General features: G+C 22.8%; 8 protein-coding genes across 8 annotated transcripts; 5 read left to right on the top strand and 3 right to left on the bottom strand.

Annotated features, from left to right (window-relative positions):
* Positions 1-1,139: 1,139 nt before the first annotated feature.
* On the top strand, positions 1,140-3,150 carry PVVCY_1303720 (conserved protein, unknown function; the record flags this gene model as incomplete). Its single annotated transcript, XM_008624045.1, has 6 exons — positions 1,140-1,295; positions 1,374-1,421; positions 1,556-1,810; positions 2,029-2,226; positions 2,322-2,606; positions 2,746-3,150. The coding sequence occupies 6 exons, from the start codon at positions 1,140-1,142 to the stop codon at positions 3,148-3,150; spliced, it is 1,347 nt and encodes a 448-aa protein (XP_008622267.1).
* A 770-nt stretch (positions 3,151-3,920) lies between these two features.
* PVVCY_1303710 (diacylglycerol kinase, putative) lies at positions 3,921-5,410 on the top strand (the record flags this gene model as incomplete). The annotated part of the gene is made up of 2 exons (XM_008624044.1): positions 3,921-3,986; positions 4,118-5,410. 2 exons carry the CDS (start codon positions 3,921-3,923, stop codon positions 5,408-5,410), a joined length of 1,359 nt encoding a protein of 452 aa, XP_008622266.1.
* A 1,271-nt stretch (positions 5,411-6,681) lies between these two features.
* Positions 6,682-8,766, top strand: PVVCY_1303700 (conserved Plasmodium protein, unknown function; the record flags this gene model as incomplete). Its single annotated transcript, XM_008624043.2, has 5 exons — positions 6,682-7,873; positions 7,960-8,020; positions 8,145-8,324; positions 8,460-8,501; positions 8,700-8,766. 5 exons carry the CDS (start codon positions 6,682-6,684, stop codon positions 8,764-8,766), a joined length of 1,542 nt encoding a protein of 513 aa, XP_008622265.2.
* A 327-nt stretch (positions 8,767-9,093) lies between these two features.
* Positions 9,094-11,587, bottom strand: PVVCY_1303690 (inorganic anion antiporter, putative; the record flags this gene model as incomplete). The annotated part of the gene is made up of 5 exons (XM_008624042.1): positions 9,094-9,192; positions 9,279-9,605; positions 9,769-9,891; positions 9,984-10,673; positions 10,817-11,587. The coding sequence occupies 5 exons, from the start codon at positions 11,585-11,587 to the stop codon at positions 9,094-9,096; spliced, it is 2,010 nt and encodes a 669-aa protein (XP_008622264.1).
* A 3,290-nt stretch (positions 11,588-14,877) lies between these two features.
* On the top strand, positions 14,878-15,922 carry PVVCY_1303680 (exported protein 2, putative; the record flags this gene model as incomplete). The annotated part of the gene is made up of 3 exons (XM_008624041.1): positions 14,878-15,014; positions 15,138-15,312; positions 15,422-15,922. 3 exons carry the CDS (start codon positions 14,878-14,880, stop codon positions 15,920-15,922), a joined length of 813 nt encoding a protein of 270 aa, XP_008622263.1.
* Positions 15,923-17,202: 1,280 nt separating this feature from the next.
* PVVCY_1303670 (RNA 3'-terminal phosphate cyclase-like protein, putative) lies at positions 17,203-18,939 on the bottom strand (the record flags this gene model as incomplete). The annotated part of the gene is made up of 1 exon (XM_008624040.1): positions 17,203-18,939. The coding sequence occupies one exon, from the start codon at positions 18,937-18,939 to the stop codon at positions 17,203-17,205; it is 1,737 nt and encodes a 578-aa protein (XP_008622262.1).
* Positions 18,940-20,475: 1,536 nt separating this feature from the next.
* On the bottom strand, positions 20,476-21,297 carry PVVCY_1303660 (proteasome subunit beta type-2, putative; the record flags this gene model as incomplete). The annotated part of the gene is made up of 2 exons (XM_008624039.1): positions 20,476-20,736; positions 20,971-21,297. 2 exons carry the CDS (start codon positions 21,295-21,297, stop codon positions 20,476-20,478), a joined length of 588 nt encoding a protein of 195 aa, XP_008622261.1.
* A 2,124-nt stretch (positions 21,298-23,421) lies between these two features.
* PVVCY_1303650 (conserved Plasmodium protein, unknown function) lies at positions 23,422-26,871 on the top strand (the record flags this gene model as incomplete). Its single annotated transcript, XM_008624038.2, has 2 exons — positions 23,422-26,378; positions 26,697-26,871. 2 exons carry the CDS (start codon positions 23,422-23,424, stop codon positions 26,869-26,871), a joined length of 3,132 nt encoding a protein of 1,043 aa, XP_008622260.2.
* Positions 26,872-26,997: the final 126 nt, after the last annotated feature.

Below are 26,997 nucleotides of genomic sequence, written 5' to 3'. Positions count from 1 at the left end.
TTTTTTTTTTGTATATAGCTATACAAGATAAGACATTCATAAATTTTCATTGTTCCCATTATTTTAAATCATTTTTAGCATAGGATATAATCTTATATTATTATTACAAAAATAGCTTGCAAGTCATATATATATTTTTTCCTTAAAGTATAATTAATTTCTCAAAAGGAGAAATTGAAGTAATAATTATGAACAGTTAAGAATAATATAGAAGGTTTAACATATTATGAAAGAAATATTATGTACATACATTATATTATTTATTGAATGCTACACATTTAGCTACCTATATGCTAATATTTACACACCTTCTATATTATTTATTCATACCATATAAAATATACTACCCGACATTGACTAAATTAAATACACACATTTTAGGGACTTATTAATTTCGAAAAAAAATATGTGGCTAGTTTATGTTTTTATCAGTAATATAATTAATATTCCTTATAATAATAATCAAAAAAAATATCTATATAATACCATACAGTATATGCATATATATAAACATAAAAAAAAATTGTATTACGATTTAAATCTACACTTTTTAAATGTCTTATATTCTGAAAATGTGTAATAAAAAAAATATATAATAAAACAATTGGTGCATATATGCAATAATTTATATTTACAATAGAAATTGATATTTTAGAGGATTTTTTAAGATTTGTTCATTTGTTACATTTATTAATAATCAAAAAAAATTCTAATATTTTGAATATAAATATAAACCTTATAAATTCCAATTATGTATAAGCATACAAATGATGCAAAAAAAATATAGTTTTATATACTTTCATTAAGAAAATTAATTTAAACCTTGTTTTACGTGTGTCAAAAAATGTCTTATTTTATTTTTCAAATTATTTGCAATCATTTTTGATTATTCGTAAGCCTTTTATGTTGTTTAAAAAAAATTGATTAAATTTGTTCTCAATTTTTTTTTATTTAAAATTTTTTGGTGCCTATATATATAATGCTTTGGGGGTGGTGTTTAATTTTAAATTAAAGACATATGGTTTAATGTTTGATAATAAAATGGTTATCTTAAAAGTTAAAATAGTAGTAAAGAATAAAATTTTTATTAACTATTTCATTTAATAAAAATCAAATATATATATTAAAAAAAGGGAAAAATGGTTAACTATGAAGACTTTTGTTTTCGGAAAAATATTTTATCTATATATGCAACATCGCTTACTATAATCCTTTTAATATTTACTATTTTGAACGAATACAAATATATTAGATATTCTAAAGAATTAAAACCCATAATAAAAAATGCTATTAGAGTAAGATAACATGGATAGTACTTGAAAAATCTTTAAAAGTTATAAATAATATTTACTATCAAACTGTTTTTGTGTTAGGCTCCTTGCATCCCCCTTGACGAAAATAATGGAAAAATAATACATATAGTAAGAGGATAATAATAATTAAAATAAATATTTGTGAACAATGCAAATTATATTAAAAATATATGAAATAATGCACACATACATATATATTATGTGTGAGAAATACTCATTTTTAACTGAATAATTTAAAATAGAATTGCCCATTACAAGATCAGGAAACATTTTATGCCCCATCAGAATTTAGTTCCAACATTTATTCATTTAGAGGGATATTTTTCGAAACAAAAGTTGAAATGTATCAGTGGGTAGGCCATTATGGATATTTAGGTTTATTTTCTAAAGGAAAATTTGAAGACCACATAGTAAAAACCCCTTATAATTTTCATTATTTTTATAAAAATCGAAGAAATCCCACTTATATTCCCACTGTTGGTGGTATAGGAAGAAAGGTTAGCGATAAAATTGTCAATAAAATAATAAAAAAATAAAAAAATGGGAACCAAAAGATAAAACGAATATTAATACTGCATTCCAGTATCTATATAACAATTCAAGTAAATATTGCGTAATTAAGTAAAGATGGAGATATATATTTGCATAATTTCTAATGTATTGTCATTTTAATAATTGATTGTCTACAAATGTTAATATGTGTTTTTTTTTTCAGTATGCTAGTTATGCAAAAGTTGGAAATTATAGACTTCTACAAAATTCGCTCATAAATTTTCAGAAAAAGAAAAAATTAGACTTAATAGATGATGGTTGGTTCACTGAATCAGAAATAAAACCTCCATTTACGATTGACCATTTAAACACTAATGTTTATGACAACTATTTGTATACAGGAGATCCATTAAATCCCCAAGTATAATTCTTATTAAAATATTTTATCCACAATTATTTAATTTTGTGAATAGAATAGGAAAGGTATACATATATACACACTTCTATGATTTATAGGTAGGTGACATAAGGGTTTCGTTTTATGGGAACGCGTCTACTCATGCAACAGCTATAGGAATTCAAAAAGCAAGATTACTAAATACTATATTCGAAATTGATACAGTTAATATCATGAATAAGGATGTAATTTTACTATCTGAAGATAACAAAATAATGACTGATCATACAAAAAATTTTATTTATAAAAATTATGGTAATAAGCGATCATTGTGGGTATTTCGTATAATAGCTTATATCTTTTTATTTATTCAAATTTTTATTTTCCTCGAAAATACTTCTAAGGTAAGATAATGGTTATGTATATATAGCCATATATATACATTATTAATATTATATACTTATGTGTGTATACACTAAATGAATAAACAAAATTATTAATATGCTTTTTAATAATTTTATTTTCATTTCATCATTTTTTTAGAATGTCACATGGAAACTAATTGTGAGCTCACTTGTCTCAATGATTATCTTATCCATATTCCCATGTGTGTTATGGATTTTTTGTGACACTGCTGTCTTTTTATGTTTATTTGTATTCATTGTTTTTTTGTCAATAGCGTTATTATTTATATATAATAACGAAATAGATAATGGGTATACTGAGATGAAAAATTATATGAAAAGAGCAAATACAGAACCAACAAGTTATACATTTTTAAATGTCGAAGACAATTGTACAGATATATATAAAGAATATACTAATGAAAAGGATAAGATTGGCACAATATTAGATTCAAGTAGCGATGTTTCATTTTATAATTCAATAAATAAAAATGATGGGCATAAATTTGAGTCATCACCTGCTGGAGTATATCAGTATAGATGAACGAAATTATTCGGAAAAAAAGAAATAAATTAAATTATATTTAAAGGAAATATATTAAGCAATACGCGAATAATACTATACGAATAATTTAATAATATTTTGAGAATTTGTCTTAATAAAATAAGAGAAATTTACGATTAATATTTGTTATTATTAAGTTTTATTGATTTTTTTTTTTTTACGATATATATTTTTGTTTGTTTTTTTTCCCCGTAATTTTTAGTGCATTTTATATAAGATTTTGTAAATATTAAAAAAATGGACTTCTTATGAATTTATTATTATTCATAATTTTTTTGCATAAATGCAAAAATCAAGTTTTACAATTATATTTTTTTGTTTTTTTAGTATATTGAACTTTTTATATATAATATAAAATATATGAGTTAAACATGTTGCACTGAATAAATCATTATCTGTTTTCAGGTTAGGCACTAATTTTTTTTTTCTATTAAACATTTTTTTTAAATAATAAAATGTATTAATAAATTAAAAATGGGTGGAGGTACATTGCATTTATTACCACAAATATCTAAACAAAATTAAGTACTTTAAGTATTGTTCTTCCAAAAAATATTTGAAAATGATAACTCTTTTAATTTTATTATTATAATACTATACTCTTTATTTAGATAATATTATTACTATGTTATTATTGCTTTATTTGTCACATAATTGAAATTAAAAAAATATATATAAAGAAGCATTATGCATGGTTATATATTATTTACGTAATATCCTTTATTACGTTATATTATTAAATTAAAAATATGAAACACCTTTTTTTATTTACCAATCCAACTTCCGGGGGAAATCAAGCGTCCATATTTACTGAAGTAAAAGACATTCCTCAAATAATTATATGTTTCTTTATGTAGTTATGCATAAAATGATGATTATGTATATAATTTTTATAATACATATGTTTATACATATTATTTTTATTTTATTTTCCCCTTTTTTATAGTTTGCTGCCAATGAAATAGTATACCAGCACCCAGAGAATTGCCATTTGCACATATACAATTTATTATATGGTGAACCGGGTAACCATCAAGGTTTTTTAAAACTTAAAAGTGTTATAGATAATATAAAAAATGAATCTAAACATAGTGTAGAAGATTTGGAATCAAAATATAATGATGATGATAATGATAATAATAATTTAGATAATATAATAAATGCCATTCAAAATCCAAAGGAACAAAATGACCAAGTGAATTCTAAAAATAAAAATTATCCCAAAAAATTATCCCATAATGACATTCCAGTGTATGTAATTATAGCTGGAGGTGATGGAACTTTAAATTGGGTTTTAAAAGAGTCAGAAGCACATGGTATAGATACAAGTGTTTTTGCTATATCTATTATTCCATTTGGGACTGGAAATGATTTTGCTAATGCATTTGGATGGAAGAACCCAATGGGAATATTAAAACCTAAAGACACATTTTCTATTTTAAGCAAAGTAGTTAATAAAGTATTAAAATCCGAAGTTCTATATCATGATTATTGGAATATTGAAGTTATATTAAATGAGGATGGGTATTTTGATAAAATAAATTCAAAAACAAGAAAAAAAGAAATACTAATAGAAAATAATCAAAATGTAAAAGCTCTAAAATTCGCTATGGCTAATTATTTTAGTATTGGGATTGATTCCCGAATAGGGCGAGGTTTTGAAAGACAGCGAAAAAATAATGCGATATTAAATAAAATGGTATATTTGTTTGAAGGATTTAAAAAATCATCATTTATAAGAAATACCCCTATTAATTTATTAATTGACAAAATGACAACTGGGAACAATTTTGAAGATATTGTATTTACAACAAATAAAAAAGAAAATGCTCCTTTATTAAAGAAATCTATGAACATTATAGGTGTTAATATACCATCATATTCAGCTGGAAATGATATATGGAAATATACAAGTAAGCTAGGTTTTAAATTACCAAAAGATTGTAACGATGAACATAAAAAAAAATCTAATGATTTAAAGTATTCCGAACAAAAAATTGGAGATGGTGCATTAGAATTTGTTACATATCGTAAAGGTTGGGATATGGCGTTCGAATTTACATTTAAAGGTCGAGCTTATAGAGTACATCAGGGAAAAGGACCATGGAAAATAGATTTTAAAGAAAACGCTTCGGGTGTCTATTTTCAAGTGGATGGCGAATTTTTCCGTATGACAAAACCGAAATATATATCCATAAAACATTATAAAAAAATAAATGTGTTGAAAAGTATATCATAATTTTTTATGAAGAAAGATGTGCTTCTTTATTTCATCCTATCTTGAATTTAGTGTTTAGCAGATAATATTTTGAAAAATTAGCTTAAAAGTTAAACAAAGTTAAGTAATATTTGTAGATACATATTTTCTCCACTCTACGAATAAAATAAACATGTTAAGAATATTTAACCCCCTTGGAATCATTGTAGTGCCACTAGATGCATATATGTAAAGGGAAATATAAATTCATAATTTATATGTACTATGATTAGAGGCGCATTTCAATTTGTTTTCGTTTTTTTGGTACACATGACTTATATTTTAAAAATAAGTTGTTGTTTTTTTAATTTCTTTATGATTTTTGCATCTATTATCAATATTAATATTATTTAATTTGTTTTTTATAAGTACTTATGTCATACTTATTTGTAATTTGTTTATAATCCTTCAAAAAAATGTTTAAATATATTTGGATATTCAACTTCATAAAATGCTGCACATGCATATAAACATATTTGTTCTTTCAATATTAAATAAGCTATATATGTATTATTTTAACATATTATTATTATTTTTTTTTTAACTTCAAAACATCCTTATATTCATAATAGTTTTGTTCGATATAGATTTGTAAGCGTATGCACAAATTAATATATCTTATATATTTTTTTAATTCCTAAGATATTTCATATATGTGAAAAAATATACGATTCACAAAAATAAATTAGTTTTAAAAATACTTAATTTCCGATCATATTTTTTTCGTTTTTTTTTTCTCAAAATGTTTAATTAATTTTTCTCATTTTTTCTATTTCTAGATTTATTATTATTTTATTTTATTTGCGATTTTTACATTTGAAACCGATCTACAAAAATGTACACATTTTATTTTTGTTTTAGTTGCCACAAAAGTCATCTAAGGATCTTTTACGGATTGGAAATTAATGGTTATTATTAATTTATTATATATATTTTTTTTTAAATAAAAATATATTTTGTTTGTTATTTAGCCATGGGCTTATTTTTGATTGGCTTTCTACTTTTGTAATGGTAAAATAGAGAGCGAATGTCTATATATATGCATAGACTAGTGAAAAACATTTCCCAAAAGAATCAAAGTAAACATCTTGAGGTGTTTATCGAATTTGTATTACTCAAGTGGTTACTTGTGTTTCGGCATAGATGTATACACATCGTTCCATAGGTTCAATAAAACATAGAAGCTACTTTACAGTTTTCTTATATATGTATGTGTATATGCCCAAATTCGAGAAAATAAAGATTTAAAAATAATGAATAGTTTCTTTCGAAAATGCGTAAGACGATCCTTTACGAGCTTAAAAATGGAATTAGGAAAATTCGAAAAGGTGTCTCATAATTTTATTGAATGTATTGAGACATATAAATCAGAAAAAGATATATCTATAAAAAGTTATAAAAATTATAAAAATGAAATAAAAGAAAGTATTAATAAATTATTAAATAATGATATATTAAATAATTATGAAAAAGAAGATTTTAAAAAGTTATTTACATATAGTATAATATTATCAAGAAGAATACTAATTCAAAAAGATCATGCAAAAGATTTAGTTTTATCATATATTTCGTTCATTAAAAATTATAATAATTTAACATCAAACGATCAGGATAATATAAGAAAAGACGAAATAGATAGTAAAAATGATTTGTTATTATTATTTAAATATATTTATTATTTAAATATAGATTATGATAATATAATTTACAACTATATTTATTCTGAACTTAGTAATTTAATTTCTTTATATTCATTAGAGGAATTAGTTGAATGTATTAAGTTCATATCATCTTTTAAAAATAAAAAATGGACAAATCAAAAAATGTTTTCTAGGTGTATAGATGAAATTGTTAACAAATTTTCAAATGGAAGTCTCAATAATAGCACTATTTGTAATACACTAACTACAATTATAAAAGCTTGTTCGCGTCTTAATTATGAAATTACGGATATACATATTTTATTAGATTTATTTCGAGACAATTATGATAAAAATAATAATAAAGATATGCATATGCTTATAAAAATCATTTATAATTTATTTATATCAAACTATCATAATTATAAAAATACAAACCAATTGATATATTTATTAAAACAAGAAATTTTGCAAAATAATAAGCAAACAGAATATCCTACTTATAATAAATATCAATATAATGATAATGTTATAATAGATAATAATTTCGATTTGAGTGAAGAAAATGCTACTAATAATTTGGATGCTCGTATTTCATATGACAATATAAATAATATACATCAGCTATATATGAAAGAAAAAGAAAAAAGTGATATAATTACTCCTAACATATCTATCTCTTCAATTAATTTATATAGACTTAAGTTTATAGATATACTTATCCGTTCAGACAACTACCTTTTTAATACTTTTTATTTACCCAACTCGAACTTTTTTGATTTTGTTAAAAACCTAAAAATGGAGGGTGAGTTTAAACAAATTAAACAAGCTTTTTTAATTAAATTAATTTATAAGCCAATAAAATATTATTATATAATAACCACATTTCAGGCAAACCAATTAGGGATACCATTTTTATTAAGCAAGCACAATTTTTTATAAAAGAAAATGGGTAACTATTTATCACAAAATATGTACATGATTATGGAATATTTTCACCATATAAAAATAACACACAATTTTGTTTTCATACACATAGTTTCATTTTTTTTACTCATTTCATTTTTTCTTTAAAGGTATAAAATTACACCTACACATACGAGCATATATTCAATTTATGCTTTATCTGGTTTTAAAAACACTTATATCGAGTTTGTTCATAACATATCTGTGAATAAAAAAATGAAGGAAAATCTCAATAAATTTCACAAACATCATTTGAATTATAAACTTAGGAACTTGAAGTTTTTAGGATGGTTAGGATTACAAACTATACATGTGCATGTTTATATAATGTGTTTATTTCACTATATTGTATAAGATGCTATTTATGTATTGGACAACCATGCCCATTTTTGCTTTTTATTTCATTTGCTTTTATTTATTTTTAGGACGCCCATCATACTGTATGAGCACGAATGGAAAAAACTAAGGTATGTTTATAACAAAAAGTTAAATAAATAGTTTGAAAGAGTTTACAAGTTCACACTTAAAATACTATTATATATTGTGAAGAATTGCCGTTATGCATAAATACAATTACATTTATATACGCATATTGTATACCGATATGTAACCAAACATTGCATAATGTACTGAAAAATGATATTTTTATTTATTTTTTTTTACAGAAATTATAATGAGAAATTTGAATACATAAAAAAAAATTTTAAAAGCATACATAATCATATGCAATGAAATAATGAAGAACAAATTTAAAGGATACAAAAAAAACATATGAAGAAGGCGATCTCGCTCCATACATACGTATATATATATGGATAAATTATTATTAATTTTTTTACTTGACAATGCATTAATTAATTATATGAATGAAATAAATAATTTATAGAAAATAACAAAAAAAGAGAAAAACTTAAATGGGTGAAACATCCTTTTGTTTAAATTAAAATGCCATATAATGATAATTATAATGACAACAAAATTGCGGGATTAAAGGGTACCCATATTTTTACATATATACAATCATATGTATATATATGTGCACGTAAACTTTCTAAGTCTCTAAATATCAAGATCCTCTGGTACTTTATCTTGGCTCGGACTTTTTTTTTTATCTTTTTTATTTTTAGAAATAATTCTTCGTCTTATCGTTTTAGGTGTCTACAAAAAAAAATAAAAAAATGGTATATCAGCATTGCACATTTTAATATGAAAATTTTATAAAATTTTATGAAATTATTTGGTACCATAAGTATGGTTTGTAATGGTTTGTATAATAATGGTACAACAGGTGTTTCAACTTTAACAAGATCTACATCAATTTGTTTACATAGATGATTCATTTTTGCAATTTTTTTAATGCATTCATGACTTAATCCATGAATATTAACAGTTTTATTGTTAATACTATATTGATGTTTTACAGATGTTAGTGCTTCAATAGCTGTGTAATCAAACAATGTGCTTTTTCCTTTTAGTACAATATTGATAGTTTGACTATCGTTTTCATATCTAAATAATCTTGTAAACATTTTCTTCGATGCATAAAACAAGTGTCCTTCAATTTCATAGTACTGCATTATGAAAAAGTAAAAATAATATGAAATACATTGGGTTTATTATTACGCATTTATTGGGATAACTTGGAATTGATATATGTAAAATGTCACATTAACAGAAACAAATTAATATGTACACATTTTTTATTATCTTTGTTGTTTGTTTCCTCCTCATTACCTTAGTATCCGTATCTTTGTCATAGAAAATTTCAAATTTGAAGGTTGATTTACTTTGCCATACATATACTAAGGAGGATAAAACTACCCCAGTTAGTACACCTGCTGGAACACTTACCCCCGCCTGCAAAAAAAATATAAAAATTATAATGGTATGCTTCAAAAATTTAGGAAAATTATTATTATGCGCAATTATTTTTTTTTTCGATTTATTACACATAAGACTGTGACGAGCACAATTATGAAGGCATCCCATCTGGATATTTTTCGGCTCATACATGGGTGGCAATTTCGAATATGGGCCGGACAAAAAGTAAAAAATATAATCGGTAATGAAAACCATCTAAAACAGTGAAGAAAAACTGTTATCATAATACCACATAAAAAAGATAATGGTATATAATTTAATAAAGAATAGCCAAATAATAATATTCCATAAATTAAAATAGATGCTACAAGTCCACTCTCTTTTCCTCTTGCACCATTTCTATAATTTAAAACGGATAACCCTAATAAACTACTACCTCCAACTGCACTTCCTAATGTAGCTAATAAGTTTCCAATAAAAAGAGAAAATATAGTTTCGTTAGTATCACAATCTGCACCTCCCATCCCTTTAATAACTTCACTAACCATTAGTACTTCTATTAGTAAAACTACAAACATATTTACTAATTGTTTAATTAAGTCCATATTAATAGAAACTTTTGAAAAATCTAAGTCCTTGTTTGAAAATAAAAAAATAGGTTTTGCTTTTTCAGAAGTGAATGAAAACATGTCCCCTACTGTAAATGATTTGACATTTTTAAAAGTCTCAAAATTGTGTAAAATTGTTCGAAGAATGATAAACTCAATAAATATCGTGACTGCTATTGCCACTAGCGATGAGGGAATTTTCTGGCCATACTAAAAAAGTGGAAACAGATGGTATATGAAAAGGTATAAACAAGCAAACGAGCAAATAAAACAATGAAGGATTATTTATGGGAAATATTTCACAATGATGTTGAAAATATGAAGCATTCTCAATCATACGTGGCAATACTTACTTTAGGTATTTTCTTCCAGAGCTCAACTATCAAAACTACAAGGGTACATATGAGAATAAAAAAAAATAAATGGTATCCTGTTATATATTCATGAGTATATGGATTTTCCAAGGTATGTAATTGTGCCATTAAAAAAATAATAGATAATCCATTACAATAGCCAATAAAAACAGGCGTTGGAATTAATTGTATTAAAGCTGACATATGAAAAAAGGAAAAAAATAATAGCATAATTGAGCATATTAATATACAAATGTATAGCCTTTCTATTCCTTCTGGTAAACCTCCAGCACCATTTTCTATAAGATAGTTTGAACACACAGATGCAAATGCCCCTGTAACACCATGCACAACAGCAGGTGATCCTCCAAAAATAGATGTTATTAAAGATAAAAATGACACGCCTTGCAATCCAATATATGGTGGTATTTTGGCAATCATCGAAAATGATATCATTTCAGGTAGCATAGTTAAACATAATATGCAACCACATAATATCTCGTTGATATAATAACTTGATGGCTCTCTGGGTGTATTTGTAAATCCCCATCCCCATTTTATACCAGATGCCATGGATTGAACGGCTTTAAGAAAGCCTACTCTTGCTGGTAAGCATATTTTTATATCATTATCATACAAATCATCATGATATATTTGTGTTCTTTCAGTTGTTTCACTTTTCATAATATAGTCTTCAGCATCTAATTTTATATCATTTACTCTTTCTTCATCTTCACTTTCTTTGGACCCCACACTTTTTTTTTTTATCATTTTTTTTTTTTAAACGTATTTTATGGATGCTCTTGAATTTAGTAGTCATCAAATTGTTTCGATTAGTTAAATGTGATTTTCTCACAATTATAAATGTAAAAGACTATAAATGCATATGTTTTGGAACTATTATATCTTTAAAAAAATTATATGGAGCTTCAAGATATTTTGCTTGGTGCCATATAACTTTATAAATGCTGAAATACTTAGAATAATAATAAAAATGTTTAGTATTTTATTTTTAGCCTTAAGTATTCATTATTTTCTGATAAATATTTTCTTTTTTTCTATTTCCTTTTTAGCTAGCTAATTAAATTGATAAAAATTTTTTTTTGCTACTGGCTCATATATCATAAGTAGTAATTATTATCCTACTTTATGTAATATGATGTCATTTAATTTGTTTTATGGCATTTGATAATTTATTGATTCACTATTTTATTAAATATTTTTGGGTTTTATTTATTTTAATAAAACTAAAATTTTTTAATTTTTTTCAACGGTGTTATCATTTCTCCTTTTGGAAAATTTGTAATTAATGCGCATACTTTAACGTAATATAAATAACATGCCAATATATTTTTTGTAGGAATATATATTTTTTTTTTTTTTTACAAATTCAACATTATAAATAAATATTTATGTAATATATTTTGTGGAATAATTTGTTTTTAATTTTTTTGAAAATTATAATTTACATATAACGAAAAAATCATAAGTATTTTCGTACGCAATTATTCGACAAAATATATTGTGAAATGTGTAATATTTAATATTATTATAATATATATATTATATCGGAAATTGACTATTATATATTTATGCAAATTGTACTTATATAACAGAGTGTTTTATATATATTATTGAGAAAAAATATAATATTATTTATTTTTAATATGTTCAACACCAAAATCGCAATTTATTTTAAGTAAATTTCATAATTTTGTATACAATTCATTAAGATTGTTTAATTTGACAATATTAAAAAAAAAAGACATTATTTTATAGCTTTATTTTATTATTCCAATGGAGAACTAAAAATTATAATTTAAAAAAAATATATTTTTACTTTAAATTATTTATTTTTTGATGAAACATATATTTTTATATTATTGTCGTTATATTTTTTACTTTTTGTTTCTATATAATATTATATATGCAATATTATATTCATATTTCGAATATACTCTCTTTCGATGTCTACACAATTATTTATTTTAATAATACATTTTCTTTATTTAGTTTATATAAAATATCTTTGTACACATTTGTATGTTTTACTTATTTGTTTTGGATTATTTATAATAAAAGGAATAGCATGAATGGTTATACGATATTTTAAATGGACAAAAACTATTTAACAATTAGAAGAATATCGAAAAAAACATTTAATTATAAATATATGTATCTGCATAAGGATAATATATTTAAGATAACTTCATAAATGAATTTACACATGTTTTCATTTTTATTAGCATTAAATAAAAGTTTGAATTTTACAAAGCAATTATAAAACTTTGCGGTTTTCTTTTTAACTTATTTTATATTCATTGAATATTAAACACCATTTTTATTTAATACAACAAGGAGTCTTGTATACTATATTTTATTATTTTTTAATAACATAATTATTATACAAATAATTTCAACCATTTTAATATGTAAAACACATTCAGAGGCCTATATATATGTGCTCGTTACAATCGGGCAATTGTCATTTTTTATAATTTTGATCTTTATTTATATAAATAATCGAATTAGAGAAATTATAATAAATAGGAATTCCCCTACTTCACTGAAAATATTATATTCATTATTAAATGCTTATTTTTTAATACCATATTTGATAACGATCACCTGGTTAATTCATTTTGTTTTTTTATAAAGTGGCATAGATATTTTATAATGTTGATATTTTTGTAATATTATTATAAGAAGGGAACAGTATGTTTATAAAAAATTTTATATAAGTGGCACACCCTTTTTGCACATATCAACAAAATGTATTATTACATTGTATATGCTAAAAACAACACACAGTATTTTATTTATTATATAAATATTTAAACGGTCACATTTATTATATAACAATATGTTGCATGGGTTATTTGAAATATTTATTTTTTAAAAATAAAATTAAAAAAATTATACTTGTTTGTAATTCGAAAATAACTACCTAAATTATATTTATACTACATAAACAAATAACGGCGCCCTATAAATAGTGTATACATAAAATATTATTACCACGCATTCACATTTATGTGCATTTTATAATAAACTTATGTTTTAATTACATAGAGAGTAAAAAATGGATAAAAAAAAAGTTATATATTTTTTTATAGTTATATTGCGTATATTTATTATATATTAAATAGTCCTTCAATTTATATGCTTTATTTTGTGGTTAGCCCTTATGCCGGTGTTTGTGCATGCAAGAAAAAATTTAAGCTAAAAATTTTTACAGTTAATGAAGGTGATTAGATATATTTTTAGTGATAAAACATTATTTTCTAATAATATAATATATTCTTTAAGGGGGGCCTTAAAAATATATACCTTTGTATAAAAAACACTTTCATAATTATTTCTGTGGATTTTTTTTCTTTCGCTGTTAATATGGATTATTTTATATATATATATATATATAATAGAAAATTAAAAATTATAAAATATTATAAACCTATTGTTATATGTTAATTAAAAATATTAAATAAAAATAGCTTTTATAAAATATTAATTTAAGAACAATATGCAACGAGATTTTATAAAGGTTTTTTATTTTATTAATTTAACACACATATAATATATAACGAATTTACTTACATAAAGCTTTGAATTTCTATAGTGCTATGTCATTTTCGCTACCTTAATTATTATATTTTTTGATGTATTTTATAATTTATTGCCAAGGTTTAATTTTTTTTTGGATTTTTTTATTCGTTTATTATAATTTTATATTTTATTTTTTGCAATTTATTACCAATAATAAAATTTAAGCACAAAGAAAAATCGCTTTCACATTATGAGAATTCATAATTTTTTTTATTTATATAAAATAAATTCATATATTAAAATCCTAATTTTAATATAAATTTATTATTACTATGATTTCTATAATTTACCGATTTATTATTAAATAGTAATTAAATTATTTATTAATTTTGATTCTTATTACATTATTATATATTGGCTTTTTTTATATGCTAATATAATATACTTTATCAAGATAATTATATAACAATAAGTATTACCGATTTATAGTATAGTTTTATTTTAACATTGCAAAAATGAAGGCTCGTTATATTGTTTCTCTCTTTTTATTTTATGCTACTTATAAGCACACAACAAATACTGTACAATGTGACACATATAGTGATTTAGCAGCAACTACAGCCTTATCGACTGTTATTCGAGACCCTCTTAGGTAAAAAAAAAAATAATTCATAAAGAAAAAATATTATATTTATATATGTGATTATTTTTTACTCCTACATTTTTAAATATAATATTGTTATATATTACCTCCATATTTTTTTTATTATTTCAGCATGACCATAAAAGATTTATATGATAATGGTGTTAAAGTTCCTATAACAGATTTAATAAATAGTTTAAAAAAATCACATCGTTATAAAAGAATTTTAAGATGGTCTCGTATGTGGTGGGTATTATTAGTTAGAGAAATTGTAGGAAACAATAAGATCGAAGATGCAACTGAATGTGTAAGTTTATTTTCATAAAAAAATATAAAAATATCTTATATATTATAAGTGTTCGATTTATATAATAATATTTTACACATATTTATTTATTTTTTTTTTTTAACTATAGATATTAAGAGAAATATGGGATCAATGTACTATTTCCATATATAACAATACCTTATTTTCTGTTGAATCAAAACCAATGTTATTTTTACACGGTATATTAAATGAATGTAGAAACAGCTTCGCAACAAAATTAAAACATGACCCAGGTTTAATTGTATCAAAAATCGACCAAATATTAAAATCACAAATATATAGATTCTGGGTATCCGAACCATATTTAAGATTAGGAAAATCAGGTATGTATTACTCAAGAATTAACCATAAAAATGTTCCAGAATTACCAAAAGAACACACATTGAAACATTTATCATCTTATATGGAAGAGAAATTAAAATCTATGGAATCTAAGAAAAACATTGAATCAGGCAAATATCAATTTGATGTAGATTCCGGAAATGCTGGTGAAGATGCATATACAGAATATGAAGATGATCAAACAGATGATGTTTTAAATGATCAATTATTTGAAGAAGATAAATCAACTAATGCTGGTGAGGCTTAATAAGCATATTGCATAATACTTTATAAAGATATTTCGACAAAATAGTTTTTCAAATTGTGAAAAAAAAAAAAAAAAAAATTATATTTTTTGGTATTTAAAGAGGAAATATCTGATACCAAAATTATTGAAATGAGTATTACTGTTAAAAAATGATTTAGAGTTTTTTCTATTTTTTATGATGATTTTATTAATATATGCTAAATAGAGAAGCAATGGTTTTTTACAAGTTATACATTTCAGAATTTTGAATTTAAAATATATCATGTGTGTAGTACACACATTTGGTATATAGCAATACAACAAATTGTTTATCATAATGATCTATGATTTATGAATGGGAAATTGATATTATAGATACATTCATTAATATGCTAATTCCCTTGTTATTTTTTTAGCGTATATTTCATAAAAATAATTCATAAGTTTTGTCTTTAAATTTTCATATTATTTTATTAATTGCATATAATATTAAATATCTGTTTATATTAAATATTAATATGCATCACATAGGCACATATCGGTTTTTTATTTTTAATGATGTGTTTTGCTACTTTTTGATTTAAATTTTTTTTTTATAAATATATTAGGGCTCTCTAATGTATATTTATTTATATGCATGCGTATATATTAAGTGCTCAAAATTAACATCTTTGTGTTTTTTCTTTTTTGATGTTATGAAGCAAAAGATGATGCTTATTAATTTTTAAACATTTGAAAAGCTATTTTCAAGGTGCTTATGTACTATTAATAGTTTCGAGAATATAATTTTTATAAGCATATGAATATTATGACGATTTAAAAATTGTTTTTTCGTCTTTTCATATGCTTCCAATTTTTAAAAAGTACACACTTAGTTTGTTTAAATGATTTTAAAGCAGGAAAGCTTTACTAGTTAAAATATAAGGCAATCTTTTAATAGTCAGAATTTGTCTCTTAAAAATTTATTTAAAAGGTTTTTAAAAATGCATATACTTATTGATACATATCAACGCTAATATATGAATATAATTATAAAATAAAAAATGAGCGTAACAAAGTTAATAAAGAATTAAAACAAATATACCATGCATTATATGCATATTGCATAAGATAATGCGCTTAAAACAAAATATAATGAAAATAAAATATGGTTGTATGCAAACTATGTTGTAAAATTATATAAACACAAAAAAAGTCAGCAAATTGGCAAAAGACATAATGTATATATATATTACCCTACGTGAAATTAATCATATTCTTGTATGCATAATTTTTGCAAAGGAATATGCTTATTTATTAAACTAAAAAGTTTTTTTTGAAAAGTTGCGATAACCTATACCAACACATTTTATAAGATATGAATATTCAATTTGAGATTTTTCCACTTTTTTTATATCAAACACTACGCTGAAAAAGTCTCTTAAAAGGCGAATAAGAACAATAGAGTAAGGTTTTAAAGCGTTTAATGAAATTTTTGAAACGGCTGTATCATTTGCCAATGCCATATAAAGCAAAGGTAGCCACTGATAGCTTGAATCTATGGATGATAACCCTTTTATTTCGTTCATTAATTTTAGGGAAATAAAAAATCCTAGTCTTTCATATATATCAGCATCATGTAATGTTTTAGGCTCCTCTTTTGAGGCATCAATATTACTAATATTATTCATTTCATTGTTTTCATCGTTCAAAGGATAATTATCCCTATTGTTTAATTGGTGCTTAGTTTTATTTCCTAAGCTTATTTCGTTTTCGTCTCCTTCATTTTCATCATCTTCCTCCTCGTCATCATTATCATCTGTTTTTTCTGCCATCTCGTCTTCTGCTTCATCTTCATCGTCTTCTTCATCATCATTACCATCTATCTTTTCGGCCTCTTCTTTTTCTACTTCGTTCTCCTTATCATCATCTTCTTCTTCGTCCTCCTCCTCATCTTCGTCTTCTTCATCGTCTTCTTCATCGTCTTCTTCTTCATCACCATTACTATCATCTATTTTTTCTTCTTCATCATCTTCTTCTACTTCATCTTCCTCATCATCTTCTTCTTCTTCCTCTTCTTCGTCCTCTTCTTCATTTTCGCCCATCTCCCCTTCATCCCATTTATGCCCTCCGAGTTGCATAGGTAAACTATCATCAGTTCGACTAGCTAACATATCCTTAACGTGTTGGAGCATAAATTTGTCAACATAAAGATCTGTGCCGTAAATACATTTATTTTTTGTTTGTGCAAACAAAGATAAGGACATAAAATTATTTTGCGAGTTGTTTTTATTAGGGTAGCTATTTTTTTTTTCCTTTTCTACTTCAATACTAACATATGGTGTAAAATTATGTAAATTTTTTTTTGCGCAATTTACAATTTTATTTCTAAAAATCATAGATATTTGGTTGCAAACAATAGTTCCCGTGATTCTTTTAACTAATCCAGCATCATGCATATCAAAAGAATTAATCATTTTTAAATTATTCATAAAAAATGAAACTTCACCTGTAGCGTCTAATTTTGTACCTCTTTTTAAAATCGTAATATTTAAAAAGTCATTATTTACATTTAAAAAGGTTTTAAAAAAATTTTCACAAACTATTTTGCATGTATAAACAGTTCTATCTATTTGATCATCTGTTATACCTTTTAATAATAATTTTACTGGGTTTTTAAAAAATGGAACAATCATAATTAAAAATTCTAAAAAATAGCTTATACTTCTTTCATTACCACAATGAAAGGTATTATTTAAATCACTTATTCTAACTTCATCATTTACATTACCTATTAAAAAGCCTGGTTTAAAATATAATTCATCTCCATATTCATTAATTTTTATAGTAGTATCATCACATAGCTTATCTATAAGCTTTAAAATTTTTGCTTCATATTCTTGTAGGCCTTCTTTTATTTCATTATCATCAATTTCATCATCTTTATTTATTTTTTTTTGTGAATTTTTCTTTCTAATATTTTTAATTGTTATCGCTTTTCCACTGATTAAACTCAAAGCTAATCTGAATCGAAAATAGTTGCTGCCAAAAAATTCCATCGTCTTTAAAAAATATTTATCTTTTGAAATAGTGATAATTATACAAATATTTGGCTATTTCAAACGCGTTTATATGCATATATCGCATATATATACAGTCCAAAATTTTGTGAATACAATGATCTCTAAGTTTAAATCCTCATATTATGATGTTATATTCATGGATATATTCTCCAATTCTATATTTTGAAAAAAATAATTGTCCTGTATTTATTATCTTTTTTATTTTCATAAGAATGCATAATATATATTAAAAATATATTTAAAAATATTTATTTTGACATTGAAAAAATAGCATTAAAAAATGCGCATAAAATAAGATAAAATCAATCACCCTTAAATTAAATTTAATATATGGATATTTTTTCGGCTACATAATTCGAAAAAAAAAGTCTATACCAAAATAAAATACAGTTATTTTTTTTTGAGTTGTTGGGAAAAAAATTGAAATATAAAATAATACCGTAATTCAAAAATAAATCTGAAAACTATATATCATTACTATTTATGTTACAACACCATTTTCATATATAATTTTTCTATTATTTGGGGGATGTATAAAAAAATTCGTAAAAATAAATTATATATAGTATTATATAATGAAAAATTTAATTGACTTATTCATTCAAAAAATTAAAACATTTTTGGGTTTTAAGTATTTACGTGTATATAATTTATATTTTTCATGTTTATATAAAAAGTTATTATATTAATTAAACAAGATTATAATTGCAATTGTTGCAATTTTGTTTATATCTATGAAGCATATAAAATCGAATACAATCGATTTTTGTATTTAATTGGTTCGAATATATAATCGATATTAATATTTCATATGATAAAATTACTATGGTATAATTTAAAAAAGAGAAAAAATAGTGAACATATGATTCCACTAATCTAGTTACTATCATGCATTTACAGAATTGTATTTGGAAAAATAACTATATATGCATGTCTATTACTTGAGTATTTACCAAAAGGTACTTAAATGAAGTCTTTTGTCACAGGGAATAACAATAGATATGTGAAGGGGTGAAAAGTTTTCTTGTATAAATATTTTAATATATATGTTTATGTATACTTACATATATGAGAGTACATTTTCAAAGCTAGGAAATGCTATTAGCTTTAAACATAATGAACGAAAAGAGTTTTAAATAAATTTTTTTCTTATTTTTCATATTATTTTTTGAAAAAAAAAACAAATTTCATGACTTATGACTATGTATATAAAAGACAAGTATAAAATATATATTGGAATTATTTAGAATAAGCTAAAAGGCTTTAAAGTTTTAAAATATAGGAAATGAGTTTTGTATATATGCATAATTACTACAATATCATGTATGCATGTTAAATAATTTATATTCTAGAACACAATTTGTATGTGCTTATATTTTATGCCATCAAAATGGTAACATGTAAAAATGAAAAACTTTCTATATATTTTTTGCATATGCAAAGAAAAAATATATTTTATTTATACATAAAAAAGGGATGGGGGAATTTAAAAAATTTTCCCTTTTATTAAATTTAAATATTAACGTATTGTGTTTCTATTTTATTATTTGACATGATTCTTAATTCATAATTAATTTGGGTAAGAAGAAATCTTTTTTTTAGTTCTTCAAAACATTTTTTAAAAATAACTAATGCTTCCTCTAAATCCATGTTTTCATGATAATATTTATCTAATATGGCATTAACTAAATAAGCTCCATATCCATGAGCACCTTTATTTATAGCATCCATGTTACTTAAATAATCACACCAGTATAGTTGATATCCATCCTTCTGTAATTGAATAAAAAAATATGTTGATGTATTGGTGTTCATACAAACATGCATATATTGATAATAATATGTACACACACAAATGCTATTTTTTATTATATGAATATAAACATATTTGCACGCATATGTATAAGTTTTAAATCAATAATTTATATATTATAAACATGATGGAACTAAACAATAATAAAAGAAAAAAGTGTAGGTATTTGTTTTTTTAGTGTTTTATATCTATACATCATCATATCCGGCTATCAAGCAATTTACTTCATATGGATTTTTCCTCAAATAATAGGCTAGATTTTTTCTTGTGAAATAAGCAAAAGATTTAACATATAGAGAAGTAGAATTTTGATATTGATATAAATGAACATTCTTTCTAATAAATTCTCCAAACTGTATTCTATCGCCAATTGAGCCCCCTAATAATAAGCATTTATTTCCATTTATATCATAAAATTTTGTTTTATCGTCATTTTTTAATTTTATAATTGAATTGATGCTATAAGTATCTGCTCCTAGAATTATGAAATCCTTTCCCTTTAACCCAATTAATGTATCCATAGGTGTAAAATATAATATTAAATATAATATGAAATTGTAAATTAAGAAAATCAGATATAACTATCTAAATAAATATATAGTGGAATTTATATAACTATTAAAATAGGGATAAACTTAGATGTGAAATTATATTAGAAAAATTATATCTTCGTTTTTCTTTGCTTTTTTAAACATTAAAATTAAGGTGAAATTTTAAAAAAATCCTATACTCAATTATGTTTGTATATATAATATACATATAAATCACATTATAAAAAAAACGTTCTGTTTGTATTTGGTAATAAGTTTTAATGCCTACAATTATATAATTTGTTATAATGATGTAATACTTCAAATGTATTAAATGCTAAAGTTAATTTTATTTTTTACTATATTAAAGCACTGGAAATTTTAAGCATATATATACCTCATATAAATATATATTTTTTGCTATACCATATTTATATATGCAATTATAAAAAAACTGCTTTCATATTTTGCCATAAGTTAATTTTTACATTTTTTCGTATTGTCAGTTTTTCTCTTTTTATTATTCAATTTTTTAAAAAGGAAAAGCACATTAACACAGTTTTTACATAAGTGTAAAATACAATGTAGATTTAAAAAATAAAAAAAATATAAATAGCATGGATTTATTTACACATAATGTATCACTGTGTTATTGGTACCATTTTTAATATTATTATAATTTTCCTTTTAAACCAATATAAAATAGAAAAAAAAAACGTGAACTAAAGAAAGTGAAATAACCTTAATCTCATTACATTTGCATATATTCTTCCACTTTTTTTTTATATGCTGCCAATGTGTTTTTATTTTTTTGTTAAAAAGGTATAGGAATATTCTTTAGTCTCGCAAAAATTACTAGGGAATTAATATGAAAATAAGTTGCATACATGTATACAATATAAATTTTGTATTGCTTCATATTTAATATGAGAAAAAGAGATATTATGGGACTAGGTTACACAAATATGTGAATTTGGCGATGAAGGGTTATTCTTATTATACATATTTAAGATTAAACAAGAGTATCAATGAATATAGTTATATATATATATATATATATATATATATATTTATCAATTAAAGGGTTTAAAAAAATTAATTAATTAAATTGGCAACTGAAAAAGGTAGACAAACTAGGTATAAGATCGTATAAGTTAGGTCATTTAAATTTGCATATGTACACCCAAAAGAAACATTAAAATAGTATGCTATTTGGTTCTTAAACTTTAGAATATACTTTTTTAAATATAATAAATTTTATCCTATTTAAATTTATATATACTTTTCATCAATTTTTTTTTCAATTTATATTTTGAAAATAAAGGGAATAATTTTCTCCGAAAAAAAATTTCCCTGATTGCATATGCATAATGTAAATAAAGGATTTTATTATTATTTTTTAAAATAGCAAATTAAATGAAAAGTATTAATTTATTTTTACAAAAAAATAAATGATTAAAAGTATATGGTAATCTTTGGCCCATAATTAGAATTACAAAAAAGTGAGATCAATTTGTAATGACATTAAAAAGATACAAAAAAGTTGAAAGTAAAAATTGGATATATAGATAATATATATATTTTTTGAGGGTGTTCACTTATATATGGAGAATTAAATGTAGAAACAAACTTCATTTTAAGTTATATTCATATATAAGTAAATACATATAGTGGCAGGATATATTACATGGTAAAAATAGAAATTAAATTAAGATTATTTGCACTATTAAATAAAAAAGTGTATTAAAAAAGCTGATAGCGAATCTTTAGAGATAAATCATATTTATGTTTATTCAGGGAGACCTAAAAAGGGAATATTGTAAATCCAAATATTATTTGTGATCCAGAAAAATATGAAGAAGCAAAATACGATGCTTTAGTTTTTACTCGTTAGTAACTTTTTTGTGTAATTGTTTTTGTTTTGTTTTAAAATGAATATATGTGTATATAGTACCATGAAATCGATAAAAAGGATATTAATATATAAAAATAAATGTAAAAAAATGGATATACTTCAATCAGAAATTACTGATATTGCTATATGTAAGTAGGGGCTATACATATGTGTATGAATCCATACACTGTGGAAAAAAAAGTATTGTCATTTATGCCAAAATGGTGAATATGATTTATATTTGTGTTTTTGTTTTTTTTGTGATTTCCCTAAATTATAGCAATGGATACAAAAGAGTAAATAAAAAACCGTATTTTTTTGTTAACCTTAGAAATTATAATAGTAGTAAAAATATGTTTAGTAATGAATTTTTTAGAGCAAACAGATATGCAACAAAAATAAAAAACAAGTTAAACAATATAAAAGATATACATGTAGGGGAATTAAAAATAGGGAAAATATATGATATAAAAGATAATAATATATATGTTAAATTAAAAACTGATAATGAAGATACTGTAATTATAAAAAGGGAAAATAACTATTTACTAGAAAATGAACTTTTATATGATTATTTATTAAATAAAAATTTGATAGACAATAAATTGTATTCAAAGCTTATTAAAAAAAAAAGTAAAGAAACAGAGAAAGATGAAATAAATAAAGATAATTCAAACAAAACCGATGATTGTGTTGTTTTAATTAAAGAAGTAAATAGCGCGAATAAAATAATCGGAGAATTGTACACCAACGAAATGAGAAAGAGAAAGGAAAAAATATATGACAAGCTAAACGAACTAAAAAATATAGAACAAAGAATTTTTATAAAAATTTTAAAAAATGTAAGAAATAAATATTATATAGTTTTAATAAATGATTGTATAAAAGGATATTTATTATATGAAGAAAATAGCAATGATCCAGAATATTCAAATTTATTAAATTCTAAAGAAGGTCAATTGAGTGATAAAAAATTAAGTGCATATATTATAGACACAAATAAAAAATTAGAATATGTTTTTTTATCATTAAAAAAATATCCTGAAGAGGAATTAGAGAATAAAATACAAGCACTACAGCATAATATAATTATAGAAAATTTATTCGAAAATAATTATTTTAAAGGAGAAATATCTGATTTTTGTAACGATGGAAATAACATAATAGTAAAAATCTTTGACAATAAAAAAAATGATATTATGGTAAAAATTAAATCTCATAATATAATAAATACTAAAAATATGCTTCGAAATTTTGATTATCTAAAAAATAAGGTTATAAATAATGAATTTTTAAAACGAACAAATTTTGGCACACAAAATTATAAAAATACAGAAGATAAAACTAGTAATTATAATAAAACAACACAAAGGGAATATCATGACGACGGAAATATAGCGAGTACAAACAAAAATAATATGCCACCATATACTAAAAAAGAATATATGGAAAATTTTAAAAAGTTCAAAGAATGTTACTATGGCTGCAGTGATGCAGATGCATTAAAATATATAAATGTAGATGATTATATATATAAAAAAGAAAATGTTATTTATGTTAGAATAATAAATAAAACCCTTGATCAAAATTTATATGAAGGAAGTATGAAAAATTCTGATATTATAGATCATAACATATATGAGCTCTTAAAAAAAATATCTAGTAAAAATAATATTATTACAGAATATAATGAAAAATTAAGATATCCTTCTAAAGTTCTTGGATTTTTTAATAACTATGTTATATTATCTACAAAAATATTAAATCCTGATATTGGATATAAGGATAAAGAATCAGCTGATGCTTCTGATAATAGTGAAGAAAAACAAGTAAATCACATTAATGCATCTAAGCATCACGATATAAAAGATATTATAACAGTTATTGAAAAACGTTATATTGATTATGAAAATCTTAAAATTGGTGACATATTTTTTTGCAGATTTGATTCTGTAAAAAGGAGAAATATTCGAAACACATTTAACTTGTCTAATAGTGAAATTAATAAAATATTTCATTCCTATTTTAAAAATGACAAAGATTTTATAACCCAAAGAAGGAGAGAAAAAAATGTGTATCCCCAATTTAACACCGAATCGAATTTCGAAAATATAAACAATGATACATATGCGCAATTAGATAATGAGCCTTATGATAGTTTACCTATATATGATGATAGTTCCTTGGAGGAAGAAGAACAAAAAAACAATTATAACGAGCGGGATAAAAAAAAAAATAAAATAGAAAAAAACTTGTCGCAACAGTATTTTGAGCAAATATTTTTCGAAAAACATAACATATATATGATGAGAACAGAACTACATGAAGATACAGAATATCATTTAAACAAAAATAAAGTTGATAAAAATTTCAAAACATTGAGGCATATATGTGATAATTATTATTCCGGTATTAATAAAGCATATAGCCGTTATCCAAGTATACGTGAAGAATATATACTAAGATATTTAGGTAAAGATGATTATAAATTATATCGAAAAATTGTACTTGAATATTTTTCATCAAATGAAAATTCATATAAAGAATTATTACAAACTGATTGTGAAGAATTAGTTAGCTCAATTTTCGATTTGGTTTTTGAAGATCCAGAAAGTTTAACTGTAGAATTGATTAGAAATTATAATAAAGAATTATTTGAAAAAGTCGAACAACTTAATATATATGAATTAAACTTTTTGTTAAAAGATTTAATCAAATTAAAAAATAAATTATATATATATTCATTTGCACATGACAACAAATTAGGTAGAATGAATTTACTTCTAAACAATCAAAAACCGATAAAAAAAGATCATATATTAAACTTAAAAGTTGATGAATTAATAAAACAAGAATTATTAAAAAAGTATAATAATATTATATATCCAATTGATTATATAAAAAATTTAATATTAAAAAAAAAAAGAGAACAATGTAAATATAATAGTAAAATGCCATTAATATATATCTTAGCCGACGAAACTATAAATATTTATGAAAATTCTGCAAAAAATGTTAAGCCATTTACGGAACAAGAAATCGAAGCAATGAAAGAACATATTACGAAAAAGAGAAAAACACTATTTGCTCCTTCAAATGATCAAGATGATGATTTTAGAAATTCCTTATTTGATCCCGAAAACAGCCAAATTAGGCATATTCTCCATATGATAAAAGAGTAAGAAAAAATAAATATAAAAATTTACACCATTTCATTAGCTGTATACATGAAATAATATCCGGGTATCATTTGTGTGTTGTGTATATATTTCTAAATATATCATAAAATTGTAACAATTTAATGATTTTACCCTTTTCTAAATAAGTTTGCAACATAGCATATTATGCATATGCCCTCATTGTGGTGTATTAACAAATCTATATTTTAATTGTACACCTTTTACTGACACACATAATCCTTATCTATGTATTTATAAAAGTTGTGTTTCCATATAAGCAATTTCATATATTTTTTTTTCTGAATATTCGTTTGCAGGGACTTAGAAAAACAAAAGAAAAAAAATAAATTGGAAGAGGTAGATCGAGAATATGAAGAAGAACAAAAAACTTATACTGATGCAACAGATTTATACAAAACATACCCTGAATTAGAGGAAATGAATAAATTAGCAGAAGATATGTTTTATATGAAACTTCCCTTTGTTGAATAAATAAAAAAAATCATTTTTAATTTTAGTTTTTATGATTATGTTTCTAGCAAATGATTCAAAAATGGGTATGTAAAAATTCATATAAACATAAACATGTACAAAGATATACTCATATATCTATACATA

Source organism: Plasmodium vinckei (assembly GCF_900681995.1).
Source record: "Plasmodium vinckei vinckei genome assembly, chromosome: PVVCY_13".
NCBI lineage: Eukaryota > Apicomplexa > Aconoidasida > Haemosporida > Plasmodiidae > Plasmodium > Plasmodium vinckei.
Note: the sequence above shows the minus strand (reverse complement) of the source record. Positions and strands in the feature narration are given on the sequence as shown.